Below are 23,833 nucleotides of genomic sequence, written 5' to 3'. Positions count from 1 at the left end.
ATAGTAACTCAACCTCCTCTCTTCATTATCCAGAAAAAGAAAGAAGAATTAAACATCACCCTTCTCCCTTTAAAGGATCAAAAAGCCCATTTAGATTTTATTTACATGCACCTCCATTATATGTTTAGGGAATAGTTTCATTTTATAATTTACGACCAAGTTTTACTTTAATCCCAAGGTACGTGTAGGGTAGTTCAAATGAACCTCAAATAAATAAAAAGAAAAAAAATGTTGAATGAACTTCTTGAGCCCCCAAGAAAATGACTCTAAATGTAATTGCTTTAGTTAATGCGCATGATGGTCAAAGAAGTTATCGGTTCGTTGAATCCAAAATTTTGGTCGGTATTTCAATCTCGACTATTGAATTTCAATGGTCGAGATCGAAATCTCGATCTGTCGGACAGAAGTGTTTAGCTTGACGGTTTTGCAGATTTAATGCACGTGACTGAAGCAAAGTCCGAGTCTAAATGCCCTGCACAGCTTGTACTATCCTTCCACATTCCAGGGCCTGGCCCACAGCCGCTCTTCCTCTGAGTCAGCAAAGCTGAGCAGGAAACGAAAAGTTTGCCGAATCGGTCCGGTTCGTTATCCGTATCACAGCCATTCTCCACAAGATGCTTAGCTTAACCTGCAATCACCTTTTCCTGTCCTTTGTTAATCCTCTATCATTTTACACGTAATAAAGATTCCGAAACTCTAATTAATTACTGCAACTTAGAAAAATAAAAACCCTAATTTCAATTATTCAAAAACACTTTTTGATCCTTTTTAAAGTTCAAACACGACAAGGTAGTTCCATAATTCCGTCCTCCCAGTCGGGCACAGTTAGTACACTCGTCTAGACATAATATGAACCGTCTGATACACTTTCGACGGTGATTAATTCGTTTAACGCCAAATTATTCTTCTCCCCACGTGCTTATCTCTATCCCCTCCCCACACTTCCCCCAAAAACATCTCAAGCAGAAACCAAAATAAAATTCAAAACGATAATTCTCTTTCTCTTCTCTCTTTCAATTTCTCTTTTTCTTCTTCTTCATCGTCTTCTTCTCTTGCCTTCGAAATCGAACCGGCTTTTACCGTAGCGTTTCGGCAGCGCAGCTTTAACCAAACAGGTGCGACGGAAGGCTATAAGAGCCTTGGTTTCGATTTCGTTTTCAACCTGTAGATCTTCTCACTTCATTTGGTTCTCTTCTCCTCTCTTCAATCAATCGCATTTTGCAGTTCGTTCCGTCTTTTCTCCTTTTGCAGGATAAGTTACACTAAAGGTATGGATCCTTTAAGCCTTTAATCTATTCTCTTTTGTGAGTTTTCTCTTTGAACTGTTTGTAGTAGTGGTGTGATTGCCTCTCCTGGATTTGGAATTTTTCGTTACTAGCGAGCTCTAGTCCCGATTTTCGTATGATTTGAAGTATGGCGCCAGCAATCTTCGGTTTTCTTAATGATCTTTTTGGTGATAATTCTGTTTTTTATGTTCCTGATAATGTGTCTTTTTCATAGAGTGATTCTCATTAGCAGTTTTCAGTGATTTTTCTTGGCGATTTTGCTTCCCAATGTTTACCCTAATTTCCACCCTTGCGACGCTCTAGGATGAATTACTAATCGGAGATAATGATCATTCCCTCTTTAACTGGACTTTCCTGCTATTAATTTGATTTTTCTTGGTTCGTCTTCATTTTTCTAGTTTATGAGTGATTATCCCAATTCTCTGGTGATTTTATTGTCTCCGTCCCTTTCTAACGATTTCTGGTTCTTTAATTTCTTCTATGACTACAGTTGAACTCATCCGGATTACTTACTTGTATCTAATAAGGATCCACAATGATGGGATCCTTTCTAACCAGAGGACTGGTGTAAGTTGCTTCTGAGTTCTGAGTGCCCGTTTTCTGTTACTTGGGGTTTTTCTTTGGCTAATATGGATAACTTACTTGACGAGTTATTGGGTGGCAGGATGGTTTTTGGCTATGCATATCCTGCTTATGAATGTTTTAAAACCGTGGAGAAGAACAAGCCAGAAATTGAGCAGCTTCGGTTTTGGTGCCAATACTGGTCTGCTCTTTGATTGTTACTCTTTTCATCGGCCTCTTGATTAACAACATTCTCTGATTTTAAATTTTTTCCTTTGAATTTGTAGGATTTTAGTTGCAATGCTGACAGTCTTTGAGAGGGTTGGAGATGCTTTCGTATCATGGTAAAGGGAAATTAAAATTCAAAATACTGTTAGTACTTTGCTATCATACAGATCTTTGTCCTTACAATGTCTGGCTTTCTTGCAGGCTTCCAATGTACAGTGAGGCCAAATTGGCATTCTTCATATATTTGTGGTATCCTAAAACAAAAGTATGGGATTCTCTTTGGTGAACTGAAAAATCATATTGGTTGTCTATCACAACTATTTTTTGTTTGTATTTTCATTGTCTCAGTCTCATATTTTCACTCAATTGTTGCAGGGAACATCATATGTATATGATTCCTTCTTTAGACCATACCTTGCAAAACATGAGACTGAAATTGATCGTAACTTGTTGGAGTTGAAGACTAGGGCTGGGGACATTGCAATTTTGTATTGGCAAAGGGCTGCAAGCTATGGCCAGACAAGGGTTTATGAGATTTTGCAGTATGTTGCTTCTCAGTCTACAGCAAGGCCTCGCCCTACACAGGTATCCAATGACAATAAGGATAAATATACATAAGATGTGATTTCAGTTGAAGCTAGTTTATATTGCGTAGTTTCGCATTCTCCTGCAAAATCATGCTATTCCAATTTTTGCATCATGACCTATCCAGTGCAGCTTGCTATAAACTCCTTCCCTCTGACTGTTTAGCAAAACTGAATTTAATTTATGGTGAGAAGAGGGTGTTTATGGAGAGAAGAGGGAAACAAATTAAAGGAATCAAAGCCAGCAGCAGAGCAACTTTTCTATCACATCTTGACAAACTAAGCAGAAGCATCTTTTTGTAATTTTAAATACCCACCAATCTTATCTAGCTTTACTAACTTAGCTCTTTTGGCTGCAAATAGAATAGGCAGCAGTACAACTCTTATTTGTGAGAAGAATCATGTCTCACATTACTATCCTTAAGTAATATATCTTTTTGATGAAAAAAAAAAAAAAGAAAGAAGATATCTGTTGCTTTAAGACTTTTATATTAGGACTTTGTTACTAACAAAAATACCCTGCCAATTTCTCCGACACGAAAATTGACTTAATGTTCATGGAACACATGTTCTAATTTAAAAGCTACTTAAGTAAAAGGTAAAAGAAAAATAAAATCATCGTATCTTCATAGCTAGGATGTTAGAAATACCGCAATGCACAGGTAAGAAGTATTGCTCCTGCACCAACTAATTGTGGTTGTTGTATTAGGATAAAGGTTGAAAAGGCTGTATTCTATATACGGACTTTGATTTTATTTTATGATGTCAATGGCCTGATAGATGCTATTTGCAATTGCAGCAATAACCGTGTAGGAAATGAATATAGATGGGATAAGAATAAACAGTAGCACCTATAGTTTGAATGGAAAGGCAAATACAGCCAATACTGCAATCTTGGAAGGTATTTTTGAATTTCAACCTTTTTAACCCTTCGTCTGTTGGAATTAACAGCAGCGACAGGGTGCTGGTGTTCGCCAAACTCAGCCTACCGCCCCAACTCGCCAGAACTCTGTAAATAAACAGCAGCAGCAGTCTCAACAGCCACTATCACGTGCTTCTAGTGCTGCTTCAATTTCATCTTCAATTCAGGAGCAGCAGCATGAACAGGTAGAAGAAGCTGAACTTCCACAACAACCTTCTGCACCACCAGCAGATACGCTGCCACAAACAGTAGCTGCTTCTGAGCCTGTTGCTGAAACTAGCAGCCAAGCAACCAATAAAGAAGCAGTAGCAATGGAGATAGAGCCAGTCCAATCCTTAGGGGATGGGAATGCAAAACCACAGCCGCAGGAGATGATCATGGACGAAGCCATCCGAGTGACACGTGGAAGATTAAGGAAAACACGATCTGCAGCAAATCGTTAAGATGGATCCCCTGTTATTCTCTACCTTCTGTCTTAAGCATATGGTTGTAGCATATGAATGGCGAAGACAAGGTAGAGTAGGTGGAGAATGATATGTGATTAGGTGGTAGGTTACTTTGACATTGTTAATGTACATTTTTTAGCTTTCATCTTCAATTCGTTGGTTTTATCATGGTGAAATCCTGGACATGGTCGGGACGGACAAGAGGAGATTGAACTTGGTAACAAGCAAGGAGCTAATGACCCTGGATCATATCCTGGTGACACCAGAATCATATCCTAACTCCAGTGACAAGCAAGGAACTAATGACCCAGGATAGGATCCAAACTCCAGTTATGATGAAAGTAGAGGCATAGGGGTAATTGTTGAGGCCTTCTCTTCCATATACAGCTCCTACTCTTCAGACAGGTTCATGGATTGCCAGTGCATCACCACCACCAATGCTGCGACTGCTGCAATCTTTCTGCAGCTGTGTGGATTGTCTTTGAACCTCATCTGAACCATCCTGAACCATTCTCTTTCATATATAGCTTCTACTCTTCAGACAAGTTCATGCTTTCATGGATTTCCAGTGCATCACCACCTCCAATGCTACTGCCGCGATCTTTCTGCAGCTGTCTGGATTGTCTTTGAACCTCATCTGAGCCATCCTGAAGTTCCCTACAGTATGGTGGTTGTTGTCAGGATAGAGACCAAATCTCTGCCATGTGAGATATTAAAATATCAGTTGGACAACTTCCAAGTTATGATCCTTGTAGATACCCAGATATGGATCTAACTAGGACTCCTGTAGAGATGATGCTTTGCATCCCCGGCATTTTCCAGTGCACTAGACAGAAATAGAAATCTTTATATCATCTTGGCAATGTCCTGCCAAAGATCGTCTTTCATTGTGGAACTTCCTGGTGGTGACTGGTGAGGCTCGTGATGCTGCCAACGCGGGAAGTGAATTAAGGTGAAATTTGTGAAAGGGGTTAACTTCAGCTAGGGTTCTTCTTACGAAATTGGAGATACCTATTCCAGTTTCTTAAATTATTATTTCTCTTATGATAAACCCAGTTTCTTAAACTCAACCAATAAAAACTTGGATTTTGATCTTATAGAACTTATGGAGAATTCATGAAGTCAGGCAGAACTTCTAGTGTATTGGGAGGTAGCCTTTTGTTAGAGGCTTACAGTCCTAAGAAGTTTGTGGTTCAATTCTCCATCAACTCGGTCAAAAAGAAGTCAGGCCGAGCGTTGAATCTTCATTGTTAGCTAACTTGCTTCACTTAATTGTGTTCGATAGGCTTAAAGTGGGAACCTCATTGTATTATATTGTGTTAGATATGCTTAAAGAGGGAACCTCAGTGTTTCCTTTGAAATTCATATAAGTTCTATAAGATGCAAACTTTTATATTAGAGTGAATCCTGCTGTACCCTCACCTTTACAAAGACTCCATTTTCTCTCTCTCTCTCTCTCCCCCTTCTGTTTTGAGCATCAAACTCACCTTTTCTCTCCTCTATTCCATCTTCTAATGTACTTGAAGCCATGAGAACAATGACGATATTTTTATTCATTGCCATAACCATGGCTTCAGCTATCTCACTTACAATTGTAACCACCATCGATCAGTGGGAAAGAAGAGGTACAGCAGCAGCAGCAACAGCAGGAGGCAGTGCCATCAGTTAAGAGTTAAGCACCGGAAGAAACCCATTTCATCAGTGAAAAGGGTAAGTCATTTCCTTGCTGAACAGAAGAGCGCAAGATCTGCTGATCATTTGCCACAAGGTTAATGATGTTTGCTATGAAGAAGGAAACCAGGGAACAACTTGCTGCAACAACAAATGTGTTACTTGAAGAGTGATTTAAAGAACTGTGGAGCTTGCAAGAAGAAGTGCAGCTATAAACACAAATTGTAATGGTGAGTGTGTGGATCTATCATTCGACACTGTGGAGCTTGCTTCAAGAAGTGCATGACTGTTTGAGGGTATTTTATTCCTGGGATGTCCAATTGTGCTTCGTTCCTTTTCTTGGGTCTCTTAATTTACTTTTACAGAACCGTCATTCTTTTCATTTAGGATGAAAAGACACCTGCTTCTTGTGGTATTATTCGATCCATTTAACATATGATTAGTGATTACTTTGATTAATTGCTGCTTTTAATGTAATTGGTAATGTTATTAAAGACATCTAACTAATACATACATATTAATAATGAATAACTCTTTATGGGTTATCAGATTGTTTAAGATCTAATGGGCTGGGCCTTATGGGAGAGTCCACTAGTAATAAATCTTGAAGTTACTTATAAAAACTAGTTTGAAGCAGCGGTCTAGGTATTTCAAACTAGATGCTCATTAAATAGATATTGAGGATGTAACATTTTAAACAGCCTTCTGCTTAAACCCTGGATCCTAATCTATATATCATTATGTGAGTTGGGTTTTCAGATAAGAGTTCTATTTTCTTTATAATTAACTTTCTCTAATTATAATCTGTCTTGACAATTAAATGAAGAACAATGTGTTACTACTATTTCTTATAAATTATAATTTGATATACCCAATGAATCGTATGGAGGTATCATTGGAGAGGTATATTCCCATAGAGAGGTGACTTTACTACCTAAAAATGAACTCCTTTGTGTATAATTTTAACTCTACTCATTCTCTCTCCCTGTTGTCTTTTATTTTAATAGTGAATACAACCTAAGGCACTTGAAGTAACCTTTCTGGATGTATCTTTAAAAGATTAGGGTTACAAAAAAAAAGTAACTTTAGATGCACTTGTAACCTGTGTTGCATAATTCGGACGTTTAAATACCTTGAAGTATGTACCACAAATATGTTTCAACTCAGACAAGTTTATGATTATAACAATCTTCAGAGTGCTCGTGCAAAATCTTCAGCAACACATTTATATAATAGTAGTATGATATAATATACATTACCTCCCATGGGAAATAGATAAATAATCCAAATATGATTATTCCAATAATGTAGTTGAAGATTTATTAGGAAAAGAAACCCCACACATTTAGAGTGAGAGTGCTTACCTACTATGTTTTTCTTTGTAACAGAATATTTGCCTACTTGGGTAGGTGAAAAGGATAGTCAAAGGCAAGATTCACATGCTTAAAAGAGTGAAATGTGTGAATATCATCTATGCTCCCAAATTAATGAAAATATTGAGATTTCTTCAATTTGTTTGAAAATCAAAAGAGGGGATGCAGTGGTCGCAATCTTATGCCCCCCTCTATGCAATGTTTGGACTTTCGAGTTTGACCTATGCAAAAATTAACCCTATAAATTATTGACTACAATAGAGAAAAAGACTTCTAATTTCCTCTTTCCTAAACTCCTATAGTTATGTGAAAAAAATCATTGTACAGTACATTTGCAGGGCAAAAGTTGAACTTTTTTTTGGGTCAAAAGTTCAATAATAGAATAAAAAATAATAACCATGGAAGAGAAGGAAGAAGAAGGCGGCCCATGCGAAGTTAAAGATAGATGCTCATCATAGGCCTTTGCACAACATCAACCTCAAGCCATGGTGGTGTTGAGTCCTCTAGTTTGAATGCAGCTAGAAAATTGTGATGCCTCTATGAATCCAGACGACACTCTAGGGGAGTTGGGTTCGTTACTTCTCAAGGTGAGGCCCTTGCACTTTGTTGTGCAATGGAGGAGGCGAAACTCAATGGGAAATAAGTATGTTTTTTGGGGGTAAGATGTGAAATTAATATAATGGTTTAAGTATACTTGGATGTAAAATCAAAATTTGAAGCTTTGCTTTATTGCTTGGAATTAAACCTGTAAACGGATTGGATTTGGCTTGGATATGCCCCAGTATTTGAATTCGAATCCGATTAGCAAAACTACTATCCGAATCCGAATCTGATAGAAATTTAGAGAAGGCATCCGAATTTGAATATGGAACTTTAATGGATATCCGATAATAATCCGAATAAACTATCCGATTACCGGTTTTCGAATCCGATTTTCATCCATTTTTATAGAAAAAAATGTTGAATACTTTACTTTTTCCGAATATTATCCAATCTAATAAGCAATTATCTGAATCCGAAACCGGTTGCTTAATGGACGGATCCGGCAAGAAAATTTTCGGATACGAACACCCTTAAACGAATATGAATGCAAATTCGGAGGTGGATTTCGACTATCCATTTACAGGTCTACTTGGAATGGGGGGGGGGTGTGCACATTGCAAGTTACTTGCCTTTGATTGAGTGTGACTATACAGTGGTGGTATTTTTGGTACAACAGCTACACCTTCCTTGGTTTGCTCTTCAACGTTGGCGAGGTCTTGATGCTTTCCTTGGCTTGATTCAGTAGAAGATCACCCATTATTATAGAAAATATGAATGTCGTAGCAAATTTTTTTGGTAAGTTTGGCAACAATGATGTAGATTTTTGGTGTAAATGCTCATTGGTTATCTATGATCAAGCAAGCCTTAGATTGAGGTGCTTCTAGGCGTCCTCGCTTTCGTTTCTAGTTACATTGTGTGTTCACATGTCTTCCATACTAAAAAGCTAGTGAGGTGAGACGTAATGGAGACAACTATTGTTGGGGGCTTGAGTGATTGAGATTTCCTAAGCACTTGTGATTTTATGTAAATTGTACATTTTTTTTTGCTGTTAATACAAATTACCACTAAAAAAAATAAAAAAAAATTAATGAAATAATCAGTTTCTCCAAAATAGAAACCATGTCTAAAAAATAATTAGTAAAAATTTGTGTAAATTAAATTCACTGGCAGCGACCAAGAAAAGAAGATATCTCTTTAAGTGGAGTTCACCAAGAAAAGAAAGGTGGAGTTTTGTGGGGAAAGAAAAGAATTAGGAAATCTTACCTTACCAGAACTGTTTCCCAATTTCTTAACCACCTTACGCTTGACGCAACTGATTCCCCAGTGTCTGGTTCTTTCTCTCTCTCTCTCTCTCTGTCTCTGGGTTTCTGCTCACTCCTCAGTTCTCATGCGTAACTCTTCGTTTCTCTCTCCCAACAATCACACTCCGAACCCTACACAGCGCAGAAGCAGAGGGACGGAGATGAAAGCTTCTCAACAACGAATGGAAGATCCTTTTCTTTTGACCTATCAAGCTTCGGATCTGCAAATCGCTGCCGAGTTCCTTACCAATTGGCTTCCCTTTCTCAGCAGAGGTCTTTGTAAAGGTTGCGCTGAAATTCTTTCCGATCGTATTCGTTCTCTCGATCCGGGTAAGTGCCTTTACAGGGAATTTCGTTTGTTTGTTTGTTTTTTTTTTTTTTCCTTCCCTCGGTTATATCCTTCGTCTTTTGTGCTGTTTAAGAGTATTTTCCGATCCCTGAAACTAGGATTTTGCTTGATTTTGTGGGTATCTGATTTGGAGATATTGGTGTTGTTCCGTGCAATTGCAGAACCTCCAGGTGAAGCGGACTGCTCGAATTCGGCCGAGAGTTTTGCCGATTCGAGCCCAACTCGTACAGATTCCTGGGAGGCGTCCCATGATAATCATGATAATTGCGATACTTATTCAATCGGAAGTTGGAAAGATGAAGGGAACTTGTCGTCAGAGCATGTTGTGGGTAGATCTGCTAGCGAGCCGCCTCGCGAGCCCGACTCTGTGGGTTCTTCTACCGTGCGTATGTCTTGGGCAGACATGGCACAAGAAGATGAACTCGAAGAGGAAGCCGAGGAAGTGATTAGGCGTTTTGAAGGGGATGAACGTGCTCCTCCAGCCGAAGAGGTTGGGGTAGAACCGAAGGTGCCACAAAAACAGACATTGCCTAGAGAGCAGAGAGAGTACATCCGATTCATGAACGTCAAGCGTAAAAAGGACTTCATTTGTTTGGAAAGAGTCAAAGGAAAGATTGTCAACATTCTTGATGGGCTTGAGCTCCATACAGGTGTTTTTAGTACTGCGGAACAGAAGAGAATAGTTGATTTCATCTATGATCTTCAAGAAAAAGGAAGGAAAGGAGAGTTAAGAGGTACCCATTTTTCCATTCTTCCTATTCAATGGATATCTCAGAAAATAAAAATTTCCCTTGTGTTGTTGATATGCCACTGCATACACATTACTCTTGCTTTGTATTTCAGTGGATGCATCTGCTATGAGTTAAAAGTGTAAATTCCTGTTGTCCTTAATTATGGCTTTTGCCAGCACAACGTGCAAAGAGTTTATTGTTTGTCGTTGGCATGAACTGCTTGTGTTAGTTGCAAGTAGTTGATTATTGTAACCTATAGACATGAATACCTCTAATGATGCAAAAAAGGAATTGAAATTAGTAAAACGCAAAATCAAACAATACTTGGTTTGGCAAGATTGCCTGCATCCCCTAAAGAAGAAGTTTAGTTTGCCCTCTCTCCTTCCCAGATTCCACTGGATTGATTTAGGTATAGATTTACAAAGAGGTGTCATATGGTTAAATTTACAAAGAGACATTAATGAGGTAAATTTTACTAAGAATTGTCATTGCACCCCTTTCCAAGCTTCAAGGTTTTGGGTTTTATGGTCATTTAATGGTCCTATGGGTTCAGCCCATAAACCCTAGCCACGTAATACAAGACATTGCAAGCCAGTTTGCTTGATGTAGACTACTTGAATTGAAGTAGATCCAAGAGAGGGGGAGAGACAATATATACAGAATTCATAATAGTTCAGACTAATCTTTCCTAATTTTGGAATAATTAGGAGCATCGCCTTGACAACTATTGGTTTCTGTATTATTCACCTTTGTTTTAGGAAATAATTAGGAGATAGATTTTTTTTCTAATTCTGCTTTAGTCTTCAATTACGGAATTTGATTTTGCTTTTATGTATAGGCTTTTAATGCAGTTATTTGGGCAGATTTGAGAATGAATTGAAAGTTAAGTTTGAAGCTCTGGTGTGACTGTGGTTTTTGCAGTCTCCTTTGGTTCCCCAACCAAAGTGGATTGGGTACATGGATCCTCTTATGCAATGAAATTGTTCCTCTCGGAAACTAAAATGCCAATATAATATATTTTTTTCTGTTGTATCTTGAAATTTGTGGGTGTTGTATCTTGAGATTCTTGGGCACTGTAAATTATCAGATGCCATTTTTGCTAAGCTTGCTTTTGTGCTGTAGTTTAAGGCCTAAGGAGTGATGGGAGATGTAGAATATTATTAGATGGTTAGGTTCAAAAATTTGTCCTGTAAATAATGGAATGTGCAAGTACCTATTTTTGATAAATGCTGATTTCCTGGATGCCAGAGCTCTGATAACTTGGTTAAGGATCCTTTGATGTAATGGCATAAGACCTACTCACCGTCTTTCTCTTGCAGAGCGTACATATTCTGCACCAGCAAAGTGGATGAGGGGCAAGGGACGTGTGACCATCCAGTTTGGTTGCTGTTACAATTATGCAACAGTAAGTTACTCTTTTCTATGTATATGCCTTTCAAATGAGGGACTCCCTTCAAGTCTTCAAACCATCATGCCTTACTCTTCCTTATGGGGTCAAAAAGAAAAGCTCTCAGCTTTATTGGGATGTCATAGGTAGGCATTACTGATACATATAGGAGTCAGCCGCTGAACTGTTATACTACCAAAGTTGGCACTGTTTATCAGAGTTAGCAGTAGCACATTACAGAAGTAGAATTTAATGTACAAACAAAATGGAATAACTGCTGACTTTTTTCGTTTTCCTTGTTGCTAGGACAAAAATGGGAACCCGCCTGGCATTCTTCGTGAGGAGGATGTTGATCCGATACCTCAATTGTTTAAGGTCATTATAAAAAGACTGGTTGGGTGGCACATTCTTCCCCCATCTTGTGTTCCTGATAGTTGTATTGTCAACATTTATGAAGAAGGGGATTGCATCCCACCTCACATTGATAGCCATGATTTTGTGCGACCATTCTGCACGATATCATTTCTTAGTGAGTGTGATATATTGTTTGGATCAAACCTAAAGATTTTGGGTGCTGGTGAATTTTCTGGGTCATTTGCATTTCCTCTGCCTGTTGGGTAAGTTTTATCCATTAACTTTCTATTTACCCCCACCCTTGGACCTGTATAAGTTTCTTCCATCATTTCTGTTTTGACTTTCTATCCTTACTTTTGGGCACGTGGATTCTATTAGCTTTGATGCATTAAATTTTAATTCTGTTACAGACAATATATTTTTTGTGTATAAACAGTGTAAGTTTCAGAGAAGGGTGCACCATGCTTGTATTAAGAATTCATTCCATCACACCTGTTACTTTTAAGTCATATAGACTCCTGATTTGGTCAGGCTGAACATTGGATATATTTGATTGCCATTCAAACTATTAGCCTATCTCAACTGCAAGTACCACAATGTTTTAGCTTTCCATGTGGAGCTCATTTTCTAAATTTCTTATTTTAAACCTCTATTAGAACACCCTTGGATATTAGATTAGTCTGGAGTTTTGGTTGTCAGTATAATGATGGGAATAAGAATCTGGGCCCCACCCACGCTGCCACGTGACAATTATTATTGGTAAGTTGGAAGGGGATCCAGATATGGTGTGTTGGAGTCCCGCTCCTCCGGGCTTATGGATAACATGAAATTTAGGAGCCAACTGACCCCCTCCTTTTTTCTGCAATTAAAGAAAGGAGTTCTTTATTTATATTTTTATTTGGGGGGAGCTAAAATCTGTTAACGTGCCAAGTAATTTATTGAGTGGTGTGTTGCTTTTTATTTTTGTAGGTCATTTTGAAAAAATAGCTTCTGTTACTGAAGTTTCAGCCACCAAACTTGTCTGCCTGTTTCCTATTAACTAATCAACAAGGTTAATTTGTTAAGTTTCTGCCTTTTGATTATAGATTCTGTTAAACTTCTTCATATTTCAGGTCTGTACTTGTTCTGAACGGGAATGGAGCAGATGTTGCTAAGCATTGTGTTCCTGCTGTTCCTACTAGAAGGTAGATCAATATATTGAAGCTTAGCAATATATAATATTTACTCTATTTTACTTGAATAAATGCATATCTTATTTGTCTAACTTACCCCTTGCTTTATAACCTTTTCTCAGGATATCTATTACATTCAGGAAAATGGATGAATCAAAGATTCCATATGGGTTTGTCCGTGAACCAGATTTGCAGGGGCTTCAGCCTCTGCCTTACGACCTAGAAGACTCTAAAACGTCAAATACTCCGAGGGTGAGGCCGCAAATAAACAGACGAACTGTTAAAAGAGAGGTTATTTTGGAGAAGGATAGAGGTTTACTTGGGCCAGAGCCACGCCATCTTTTTCGCAATCGTTCAGTGCCTCATGGTAAGCGGAAGGGTTAGGGTGGCTAGGGCACTTAGTGTAATTGGAAGGTTCCTGGGAAAAAATTCATTTGTTCTTATCAATTTTTTGAAGCTGAATTAATCATTTTTTTCCCAGTTTGCATTGTTCAACCTTATTTTGCTTACGTGATCTGTTGTTGGTGTTTGAGGGGTTGTCATGAATGTTTTACGTTTGAAATGAAATGGGAGAGAGATGTTTGTCCATATCGCGTAGCTTGTAGCTTATCTGCTTGTTGTCTTGTTGGTTTCTTCTGTATGAATTGAGTATGTATAGTCAGTCCCAAGTCACTGTGGTTTTAGAACCAAAAGAAGACAATGTCTATGATCTGCTGTTTCTGAAATTTTTAGAGCAGGTGTTTTTGAACTTGTATTGGAGGCTTGTATGCATATTGAAATAAGGATCGCTAGCAGTGAGATTTCTATGGGCATGCTGGTCTAGTTTACAGTATGAGATTGTTTGGTGATCAAGAGAACATAGAAATAAAGTGGGTTTTTGTGTTTTTTGCAAGTATTTGGTACCAATTTGCGATTAACAGGAGGTCAGGCTAATGGAAACGATGTTTTGTTGTCATTAATATGGCAGTAGAACTCAATGAGCAGGTTCTAACTCATACACAGTGAACAATAAGCAGGAAAGCTGAATCCAGCAACGCTTTGGCAATCTTTCAGAGTATTGAATCCATCACCAGCGTATGAGACAGTAGGAGTGCAAGCTCTTGCCCGAGAAAAGTTTAAGAGGGAGATGGGTTACCTAGAGAAAGTAGACCAATTTGTCCGTTGATTCGATTGAAGCTTCTGTAGAATATACTAGGCTTGCTGACGAGCCCTGTGCTTGCGGTAGTTCATGAGGCTAACACTTGCATGGGTCGAACTCAAAAAAACCTAACTTTGTGTGGCATTTTTTTGGGAGGGGGGAGAAGAGAGGGAAGGGTTGCAAGGTTTCCCCAAATTGGGCCGTCTGATGCCTAAATTTTGGTTGATATTAAATCTTGACCATTGTTGGTTTACCAAAAAAAAAAAATCTTGACCATTGTTGTTTTTAAAAGATTTTGACAATCAAAATGAACAATTTCGACTGAAATTTTGATATGAACGGCTCAGATACATTGCTGCGCTGCCCTACAGAACCAGGCCCGCTCCATCCAGCTAACCTTCTTATTCTCTTTTTGTCTTGGTTGGTTGGTTGGTTGGGCGGGTTGACAAATGGAAACGAACTTGGGACCGTCCAGAATAAAGTGTGGGCCCTGATAAAATGTTTAGTTTCCCATGAGATACGGTAGACACGTGGCTATTTTTAGTCTCTCTTTTGACCTTTCTTTCTCTGTAGGCGAGAAATTGTAAGTCTCACATAGTCTGCCGTCCTAATGCATCAAATCCGTAACTCGCCAATCAAACCATTACCGACAAAAACCACACATGCGTTTGTTAAATGTTAATTGTTAATTAATCTCTTAATGCGCAGAACTAACCAATCATAACACGACAACAAACCACACAAGCATTAGTTACTTATATTAGCTCTCTTAAAACAATGGTTACCGGTAAAACGGCATCATTTCACATGGGACTCATATGATGACGAGAAAAAAAAAAGAATAATATCTAAAATGGTCATTTTATTTTTATAAGATGTACGGACGTTGACCGTCTTCAACCAAATAGGTAACCAGATTGGTTTGACCTATGTTTCTAAATGTTGGAATTACCATTTTGTAAATTGTTTAGTATAAATTACATTTTGTTATTAGAACAAATAATGGTAGAAAAAGATTTGGTCGGCACCAAAACATAATAGGGACTTAGTAAATATAGAAAGTCGGTATCGGTCATACCTAAGAATTAAGCAGATAAGATCAAATGATGAATGATTGATTAATGTGTTTTTGCTTAGGAAACCAAACATTAACAAATTTTTTTTTTGACATTTCAAACTATGAATTCTTAAAAATGATAAGTGAAGAAAGAAATCCAAATGATGCATGACAATGTGATACTGTGAGTGACCAACTTGGGGTGAAAATGTTAAAGTTTCATTTCACGCGGTTAATGCTTTCATGTGTTTTGAGACTGAGTCGGAGTCTTCTACCTGACACTGTGCTCCCCTTCTACTCAATCATTGTAAATTTAGGAAAGAAACCCATCAATGAGTATTGACAAGATGTAGTAGAGGTGGATCATCTTCTAAATGTGATGGAAGGATATGAGAAAGCACAGCTATCTTCGTGGATAGAGAATTTTAGATCAATGCAAAATACCTCAGAGAAATAATCTTGAAATATTTCAGGATTATTATTAATGCCATGAATAAAAATATCGATACACATATAAGATTGTGAAATCGTGGCTAGTATTTGTCATACTATGACACGGTCGTTGTCATTGTTTTGGTTGTTTTTGTTTATCTACTCTATACAACTCTCTTTCATTAAAAAAAAAAAAAAAAAAAAGGAAAAAGGAAAAAAAGAAGAGTGCAAAAGGAAGTAGGGATTCGTAGTTTTTTGTAAATGTCAATATCTTATTCGAGAAGGATATCATCTAACAATAGATTAGTCTCATTTACAACATATATACATGTTCTTTTTAATCAACTATATAGATGTTAAGTCTTGTTAGTTGCATTCTCCTATCCAAATTTCCTTCTTACTTCACATACAGAAAGTCATCGATAAGAAGTATCATCCAAAAATCTTTACAAGAAAAAGATTCACATACATTTTCAATCTTTTTCTTGTGATTATGCTAGACATCTTATATATCGAAGAAAACAAAATAAAACATGAACTTTTGCAATGTTTGATTAATAAAGAAAAATTGATATGTTTTTTCATAAATATATATATATATATATATATATATATATATATATATATATATATATATTTTTTTTTTGTGTTAAATTCATTAGGAAGAATACCCACATTTTTTTTTCCCTTGGGAAGAACAGTAACCACTTTGAAAACTGAAACCCTAAAAATAAATTAATCAATTTGAAAAGAGCAAAAAAAAAAAAAAAAAAAAAAAAAAAAAAAAAACCATGATGACTGGATGATGAGAAAAGAAAATTCAGACAATAATCTTAACGGAACCACACCGCCCCACGTGTCCCAATAGCTTTTCGTTCCTTTCCATTCTTTTTCTCCTTCTCGCCTTGTCTTTCCGACTTCTTTTATCACCTTCACACACATCCACTCACTTTAAAAACCCACAGTGGTTAGGTGGAAATCGTCTGATACAGAGAAAGAGAAGAACCAGAGGGGGAGGAACCCATCTTCTGCAATTTCTTTTTCGAAGAATTTTTTGTTTTTCTTTGTGGGTTTCAAGCTTCACGGGATTCTTACTGTGAAAGTGTATGCATTTAGCAAGAAAAGCTAAAAGCATTTAATTTATTCAGAGGAAACAGACCCAGATCAGAGAAAAGAGATAAAAAGAGAAGGAGAAAGAGAAGAAACCCACCAATGGCAAGTGGCACGGTGTTGACGAAAAGTGGAGGAGGAGGTGGTCAGGTGATTGACGGTTCGGATATAATGGAATTAGTTGGGAACGAGAAGGTTTTCAGCAATTTCGTGGATAATAAATTTGAACAACTTGATCAAGATAGGGACGGCAAGCTCTCTGTGAAGGAGCTCCAGCCCGCTGTGGCAGAAATTGGTGTCGCTCTTGGTCTTCCTGTTCAGGGATCATCTCCTGATTCTGATCATATCTACTCTGAGGTAACTGAATCTTACCAGCTCTTCTTCTCTGATCTCGTTCTCCTCTGTTCTTCCTCTGCAATTTTTGTTCCCTGTTTCATTGGTTCAGGTTTGCTTGCAGAGTAGCCTGCAAGGTTTAAATTTATTCTCTCGAAGAACAATTTTATATTATTATTTTTTTCTTTTGGGGGGGGGGGGGGGTGTTTTGCCATTTTGGGCTTTTTTCTCGCGTTATTTTACACGTTTGTAAACTGTTCATCTGGTTTTGTGTTTCATGGAGTTATGTCACAAAATCTCTAGCCTTTTGCTTTTGTTTCTATGAAGTGTCAACCGCCATGATTTGAGCTGCTGCTGCTAATTTGAAGTTCAATCTATCTTAAAGAAAGATTTCGATGTTAGAGTGCTGTTATTAATTGGATGAACCATGTTGGTCCAAGAAAACTGAGATTCTTTTGGTGCTAACTAATGGCTTATACATCACAAGTTAACCTACCTGAAAATTTTAACAAGGAATCACAATTCCCTGTTCTTGTGGAGGTAATTAATATATGCAAAAGAATCTCTATCGTTCCCCACCTCCCCTTCCCCTGTTTTTTAGTGCTATTTCAAACCTTTCTGGAGGTAATATATGTAAAGGATCTCTCATGTGTTCATTTGGCAGCAAAATTGGTTTAAGGTAGTAAACTGCAGAGATGGGATTTCAGTTATTGTAGGGAGTATATCTAGGAACTTGTCCTTCTTTAAAGTTAGCTGTTTGAGCTGCTTTTTTTTTCTTTTTCTTTTCCTTCTTCAATTTCCTGAGTGCGAGAATCAGTAGCCCATTTTCAAGTGATTACACTTTAAATTTTCAAGTATGAAATTATCATAGGGCTCTTTGTGATCAGTAATGTAATGTTATTTTAATCAATGACAACAAAACATCACCAGTTCAGCACTGAGGACTTGATGGAATTGATACTAACCAAAGCTTCCAAGGGAACAAAATGGAGAAGGCAAATGAAAATTACTTGGCAAGCTCATCAGGAGTTCGATTTTCATCTGTCTAAATATATTATGAGCTAAGGAATCACACACCGTCAGTGTGTACTTTCCTTCAGTCTCTCTCTCCATTCTCTTATAATTAGATACATAGGCGCCATTCCCTCTTCTTCTAAAACATATTGTTCCATTGCTTGCTATTAAAAGCAGGCAGCATGTAGATCTATCTCCAAATCCACCTGTTAGTGTTGGGAGTTCAAATTATAATTTTTTTCTTTAAAAAAACTGTATTAAACAGTAATTGTGCTTCTTTTTTTTGTCATTTTCTGGTGTAAACCAATGATTGGGAATTTCTGTAAAAATCTTTGAACTGTACAAGTTGGAGTGCTGGTAGAAGGCTGCCCTGGACAGAGGCATTATAAAGGTGATTACTTTATAAAATAAATGGGCTCTCTAGATCACTATGACCATGTCCGCAATTTCTAGCTGAACTGGAGAACCAAAGGCCCAGGGTTCCCTCTGTTTGAATCTTCTGATCAGTTTCAATTCATGTATTAATAATACTGTGGTATGTATATATAGCAGGCTAATCCATGACTGAACATTGTCTTTTGTTGCTGTCTTCTGAAGGTGTTGAACGAATTCACTCATGGTAAACAGGAGACTGTGAACAAGTTCGAGTTTAAAGAAGTGCTCTCAGACATTCTAATAGGAATGGCTGCAGGATTAAAGCGAGATCCAATTGTGATCCTGCGGATCGATGGAGAAGACCTTGAAGAATTTATCAACAGTCCTAGATTTGAACCAGAGATGGCATCTATATTCTCACAGATTGAAATAGCCTATGAGTCTTTCCATGATTACGTCTTAAAGGCATTGGAACAGCTATCTGTTGATCTTGGGATGCCACCTTCTACAGATCCTTGGGTACTAAATATAAATGCTATTTATCTTTGGTTTCTTTCAGTAGGAATCAATTGAATTGATCATTAGTTCCATAAATTTCCAAAGAGTCAATTAAGTGTTTAAGAAGGTTTTTTGCCTAGGTTGGTCATCCCCATTATAGATGGCAATGCTATTTATCTTTGGTTTCTTTCAGTGGGAATCAATTGAATTGATTATAGTTCCATAAATGTCCAAAGTGTCAATTAAGTGTTTAAGAAGGTTTGTTGCCTAGGTTGGTCATCCCCATTATAGATGGCATTCAAGTAAAACAATTGGGCTGAAAGCCTGTATATGTCCAAATGGGGGATTAAGAAGGCTGGGCTGGTAGGTCATTTCCATTGGAGATGGCATCTACCTCTAATTATCTAGTAGAAGAGAATGATTGATGATTAGACTATACAATTTGGGTTTTTATAAATGGAGAATGCTGATAACATTTTTGCTTCATCAGGTCATAAGCAACATTGTGGAACCTGCATTGCAGTCCTGCGCAATAAATGGAGAATCAGTTTCTCAAGAGAGTTTCATAGAAGGATTCAAGAAGGTGGCTGAAAGCCTGGCTCAGCGTTTGAAAGAGCATCCAGTCATTGTGGCTCACAGCGAAAATACATTTGATGGGAGCAGCATCAAGAGGTTATTATCCAACAAATTCGAATTAGACAAGGTGAGCAACATAATGCCAGCAATTTTCTCTTGTTATGCTGCACTTTATTGCCTTCCCAAAGTAAAGAAAGGCCAATCTGCTCATGCAACCAAAGAACCTTGTGGAGGTATGGACTTGCCCAACCCCAGATATCAGTAGTTCGCTAGTTTGGTGCAGGTTCACCTAAGCCAAGATCAAACTAGGGAACCAGCAGATTTGTGTACAGGCTCTATTAAGCCAGAACAGAGGAATCAGGATTGGCCTCAGATTCAATCCCATTTTGAGAATCTTGATCCATAAGCCAGAGGACAAGACTAGTCATTAATTGTTGATATAACAACTGAAGGTCGAGGAAGATAACATATCTCATGTGAAGATTGATTCTCCTTAAAGACCAACCACAACAAACGGTTAAAGGAGAAAGGTGAAGGAATTTTATACTTGTAGTTAATGATATGTTTTATTAGCTGAATCAGTCTGAGTTCACCAAGACAATAACGTGGGATTCATTCTGATTAAGCCAGGTGCCTTACCCACCTCCCCTAACAGCATTCTTGACTCTCGAAACCCCATCACCAGAAAGATAGAAAAAAGGAAAAGCATATAAATTTCTCTTTCTTTCCCTCAAACACTACAAAACCCAAGAGGAGGCAACTCAACCTCCCAAGGCACAAGGGCTGTAATTCCTACCTCCTACATGGATCATCAAGTCTTGTCTAACCATTTGCTTCCCATTTTTCAGACCTTGGATGCAGCACTGATGGCTTTACCAAAAGCTCAACAATGTGAGGTGTCGAAGGAGTATCTACGTGTTGCTCTCGATACACTGGCACCATCAGCTGGTTTGCCTCCTGTTGGTGCTGTTCCTCAGGTATCCATTCTTTTTAGTATCTAGTAATATAATCACAGCTCGCATAATACTAGATCATGCTCCCCCCCCCCCCCCCCCCAAAAAAAAAAAAACCCCCTTGGAGCCTTAATGCATATAACTCACTGACCCACATGATCATTGAGGAGAAACAGACCCACTGATCAGTCACCAAATTATGCGGCAGACTTTGCACAGTTACACATACATACATTGACATGGTAATGCATAGTGCTTCTTGTTGGGTCTGGTGGCTGTGAATGCCTTGGATTTGTGCCTAGAGCCCAATAAGTATCGTACTTAGGCCGTTAGCTAAATTTGAAAACATTATCTTACTGAATCACACCATGAAGCTCAATGATGAAGTTGATTGATATTGTTTCCTCAATTGCTTATGGAAATTCTGCAGATGGACATGGTTACAAATGGGGTGTTCAATATGTTGAATGTGGATGATGGAAAGGCAGTTACAGAAGAAGAATTCAAAAAACTCTTGACAGAGATCCTTGGGAGTATTATGTTGCAATTAGAGGGTACTCCTATCATGGTTTTTTCGAATTCGGTCGTGCATGAGCCTCTTTCTACACCTTCGGTGCTGTTAAACTCATCGTCATCATAAATGTTAAATGCTTTAGGGGATGAATGATGAAGATCTAGCTGTTTAAGAGAATGTCAAATAGTTAATACTTAGGAACAAGTATGTCTAGTACCCAAAAAGAAAAAAAGAAAAAAATTTCCAATAATGTAATTCAGTTGGTTTGTTTAGATGGTAATGGATGTCTGTTGAGAGTGAGAGATTGAGCTTCGTAATAAGTAATTAATATTTGTAGCATCACATTTTCTCCCTAGATGTAACATAATATTATGTGTATTCTGTGACATTTATCTCCATCATATTTGATTAGTCCATGAAGATACTTCAATTTTCTTTTATCATAAACGTTGAGCATATCCAACTTAATTACAATACAACTGTGTTATTTTTTTATTTTTTATATGGTGGCCGAGTACAACATGATTTCCAGGGACTTCAAGAGACCAAATTAATGAGAAGGAAATAATTCGAGTTAGCAAATCTTGTAGATGCCAGACTAAGAGTTTGGAGATAATTTACATGCTACTGCACAGGAACTAATGGGACATTTGTTCCTATTTGTTCCGTCTCCTCAGGTGTACTATTCATACTGTATTGGTAGTTTATTGCTACATGCTAGAACTGGTTCAGAAAAAAAAAAGAAAGAAAGAAAAAAAAAAGGTTGAAAAATTTAAACCCCATTACCTGTTCTTTATGAAATTACTCGTACCCATCTGGATTCTTTTTTTCTTTTTCTTTTTTGGTTACAACTCGATTCAATTTCTGATGGTGTTAAAATGTAGTCAAGGTTGGTCATGCAATTATCATTTTGCCTTTTCTCGGAACTAAGAAGCCAAAAGAGGATATTGTATTCATCTAGAAAAATCGTTTGGAATAGCAATTTTGCCCTTACATCTACGATGAGAAACAAAAAAACTAGGACCTTGTACAGGTCTTTTGGATGGTGGGGAGCTTCCTGCGAGGGATTCTTTTGGGGCTTTCTATTTTTGCGGAATGAAAGGAGAAGCAATCTTTCTTTTCTCCATCTCATTCCCAGGTGGATTTCTAGGGTTTAATGGAATAGAGGCTACCCAGCGGTCTGTTATCCTCTTACCCCGGTCACTAGATAGTTCAACTGAAGTTGGAGGGTTGACACATTTCCAGAATCTTCCCCTCCAGCAGCATGGTGAGAAGAATCATCCTCTGATGTTCTGCCACTACCCATTGCAGAAGAAGAGGTTATCAACAGGTTTTTATGAAGACAAAAGGCAAAAACCCTGAAGACTAAGACCCCGAACTTGAAAAGGAATAGAGAAGAACAAGGAGGAAAATGTTGAAGAACTTACTTTCTTATGTTGAAAAAGAGATGAAGCTTGAAGACTGGAAGTGGAAAATGGTAAAACTTGCGAGAATGCTTCAACAGTAGGAGGATGCACAAGAAAAACTTCAAGATATAGACAAGTTCGCAAATGAAGAAGTGTAGACTTGAAGGGATTTAAATAGATAAGAGGAAATAGTGTGTATGGTCAAGATTTATCTGGATCAACGGTCATGTTCGAGTGACATTTCAGGGTTTGATCCAACGAACGAGATCAATATTCATCAACAACTGGCAATTACTGACACTTCGAGCATGAAGGTAATAATGAATATGGCTGACAGAGGCTATGTGGCATGACTGCACAGGGTTGCGAGGAACTTGGGCGGCTCGAGAGATGTACCATTGCATAGACTAGCGTAATAAATGCAACGTTTGGAGATGGAGAGGAGGTTTAGCCTTCTGTTCACTAGGTTTAAATGATCGAGATCGGTTAGAAACAAACCAATCCCTTGGCCTCGCAAATCCTGATTGCTTGGCCTGGGGGGCTCATGATGAGGATGAAATAACATCAAACTGGGTCCAACCTTGGTGGGGTCATGAGCTCCAGTAGGAGGCGGGCTCAACCATGGTATGGACCGGTCTAGAGTTTGTATCAGTAAATAACGTGTGGGCAAAGGAACCCTAACGGTTATAAGAAATGTGACCCCATGAAATTCGGGATTGACGATCAGGACACTAAAGGATAACTTCTACTAACGCGAGGTTGGCGATCGTGCCAAGAAAGGTAACTGCTCCTATCTCCGAAAGATGGGTAAAAACCCTAAGATTGAACGACCACCAAGAAGAAGCACAAACGAATCCAACGGTTAAGGAAGGAAGGTAAACCCTATATAAACTATAGGTTCACACACAATTGAGGTATCTGAATCGTTTCCTTCCATTATCATTTTCAATTTAAACTCTACAACTAGCCAGAGCTCTGTGGTGATCCATTATTGACTTAGCCTTCAGAGGTGGCCACCTGACCGTACGGTCGGACGCATCAGTTTGTCTTAGTGATTGTTAATCACTTGCAGAGTAGTCAACAACTTATTCACATATTTATCTGACACTTGAAGTATTGGTGAAAAGAGTGTTATGGGAGAAGCTGAGAATGGGAAACTGAAAATAATTAGAATGGGTTATAATGGTTTGGGCATCTATAATAGTTTAGTCCGGATGATGTTTGGTGCATTTGGTTTGGTCTAACAAGCCACTAATGGGTTGGCCTGAATCAGCCAAAAACCATTTGGCTTTTTGATCCCTTGGCCTCAATGCCAACCGGGTTGACCTTTAATGGCATGTCCCAGGAACTATTGTGTATGTATAATCTTTGAAACTAGTCTTGATAATCTAATCTGGTTAATAGTTAAGCCGTGCGTTGTGTATGTATATATAATCCATAACAGCTAGCTAGAACTGCTTTTAGGTGATACCCAGCTGCTTCCACCAACAACAAGACGGGAGGGAATTGAAGCAGGAAG

The 23,833-nt window shown here is 38.1% G+C and overlaps 3 protein-coding genes across 4 annotated transcripts; all 3 read left to right on the top strand.

Moving 5' to 3' along the window:
* Positions 1-974: 974 nt before the first annotated feature.
* LOC149015129 (putative HVA22-like protein g) lies at positions 975-5,993 on the top strand. The gene is made up of 7 exons (XM_089155125.1): positions 975-1,268; positions 1,777-1,853; positions 1,951-2,049; positions 2,135-2,191; positions 2,277-2,340; positions 2,451-2,660; positions 3,611-5,993. The coding sequence occupies exons 2-7, from the start codon at positions 1,822-1,824 to the stop codon at positions 4,022-4,024; spliced, it is 876 nt and encodes a 291-aa protein (XP_089011251.1). The 5' UTR covers positions 975-1,268; positions 1,777-1,821; the 3' UTR covers positions 4,025-5,993.
* Positions 5,994-8,842: 2,849 nt separating this feature from the next.
* On the top strand, positions 8,843-13,712 carry LOC149015128 (RNA demethylase ALKBH9B-like). 2 transcript variants are annotated; one of them, XM_089155123.1, is made up of 6 exons: positions 8,843-9,245; positions 9,426-9,998; positions 11,315-11,400; positions 11,689-11,999; positions 12,849-12,920; positions 13,031-13,712. In XM_089155123.1, exons 1-6 carry the CDS (start codon positions 9,002-9,004, stop codon positions 13,290-13,292), a joined length of 1,548 nt encoding a protein of 515 aa, XP_089011249.1. In that variant the 5' UTR covers positions 8,843-9,001; the 3' UTR covers positions 13,293-13,712. The 2 variants fall into 2 exon arrangements, with proteins under 2 accessions (XP_089011249.1, XP_089011250.1); XM_089155124.1 differs by lacking the exon at positions 13,031-13,712 and having other exon boundaries at positions 12,849-12,924.
* A 2,751-nt stretch (positions 13,713-16,463) lies between these two features.
* Positions 16,464-21,334, top strand: LOC149015127 (uncharacterized). Its single transcript, XM_089156321.1, has 5 exons — positions 16,464-17,002; positions 18,590-18,886; positions 19,356-19,568; positions 20,290-20,418; positions 20,825-21,334. The coding sequence occupies exons 1-5, from the start codon at positions 16,748-16,750 to the stop codon at positions 21,032-21,034; spliced, it is 1,104 nt and encodes a 367-aa protein (XP_089012447.1). The 5' UTR covers positions 16,464-16,747; the 3' UTR covers positions 21,035-21,334.
* Positions 21,335-23,833: the final 2,499 nt, after the last annotated feature.

Source organism: Hakea prostrata, chromosome 5, assembly GCF_041222555.1.
Source record: "Hakea prostrata isolate BN-2017 chromosome 5, UWA_Hpros_2, whole genome shotgun sequence".
Lineage (NCBI taxonomy): Eukaryota > Viridiplantae > Streptophyta > Magnoliopsida > Proteales > Proteaceae > Hakea > Hakea prostrata.
The sequence above is the reverse complement of the archived record's forward strand: the minus strand, read 5'-3'. Positions and strand labels throughout refer to the sequence as shown.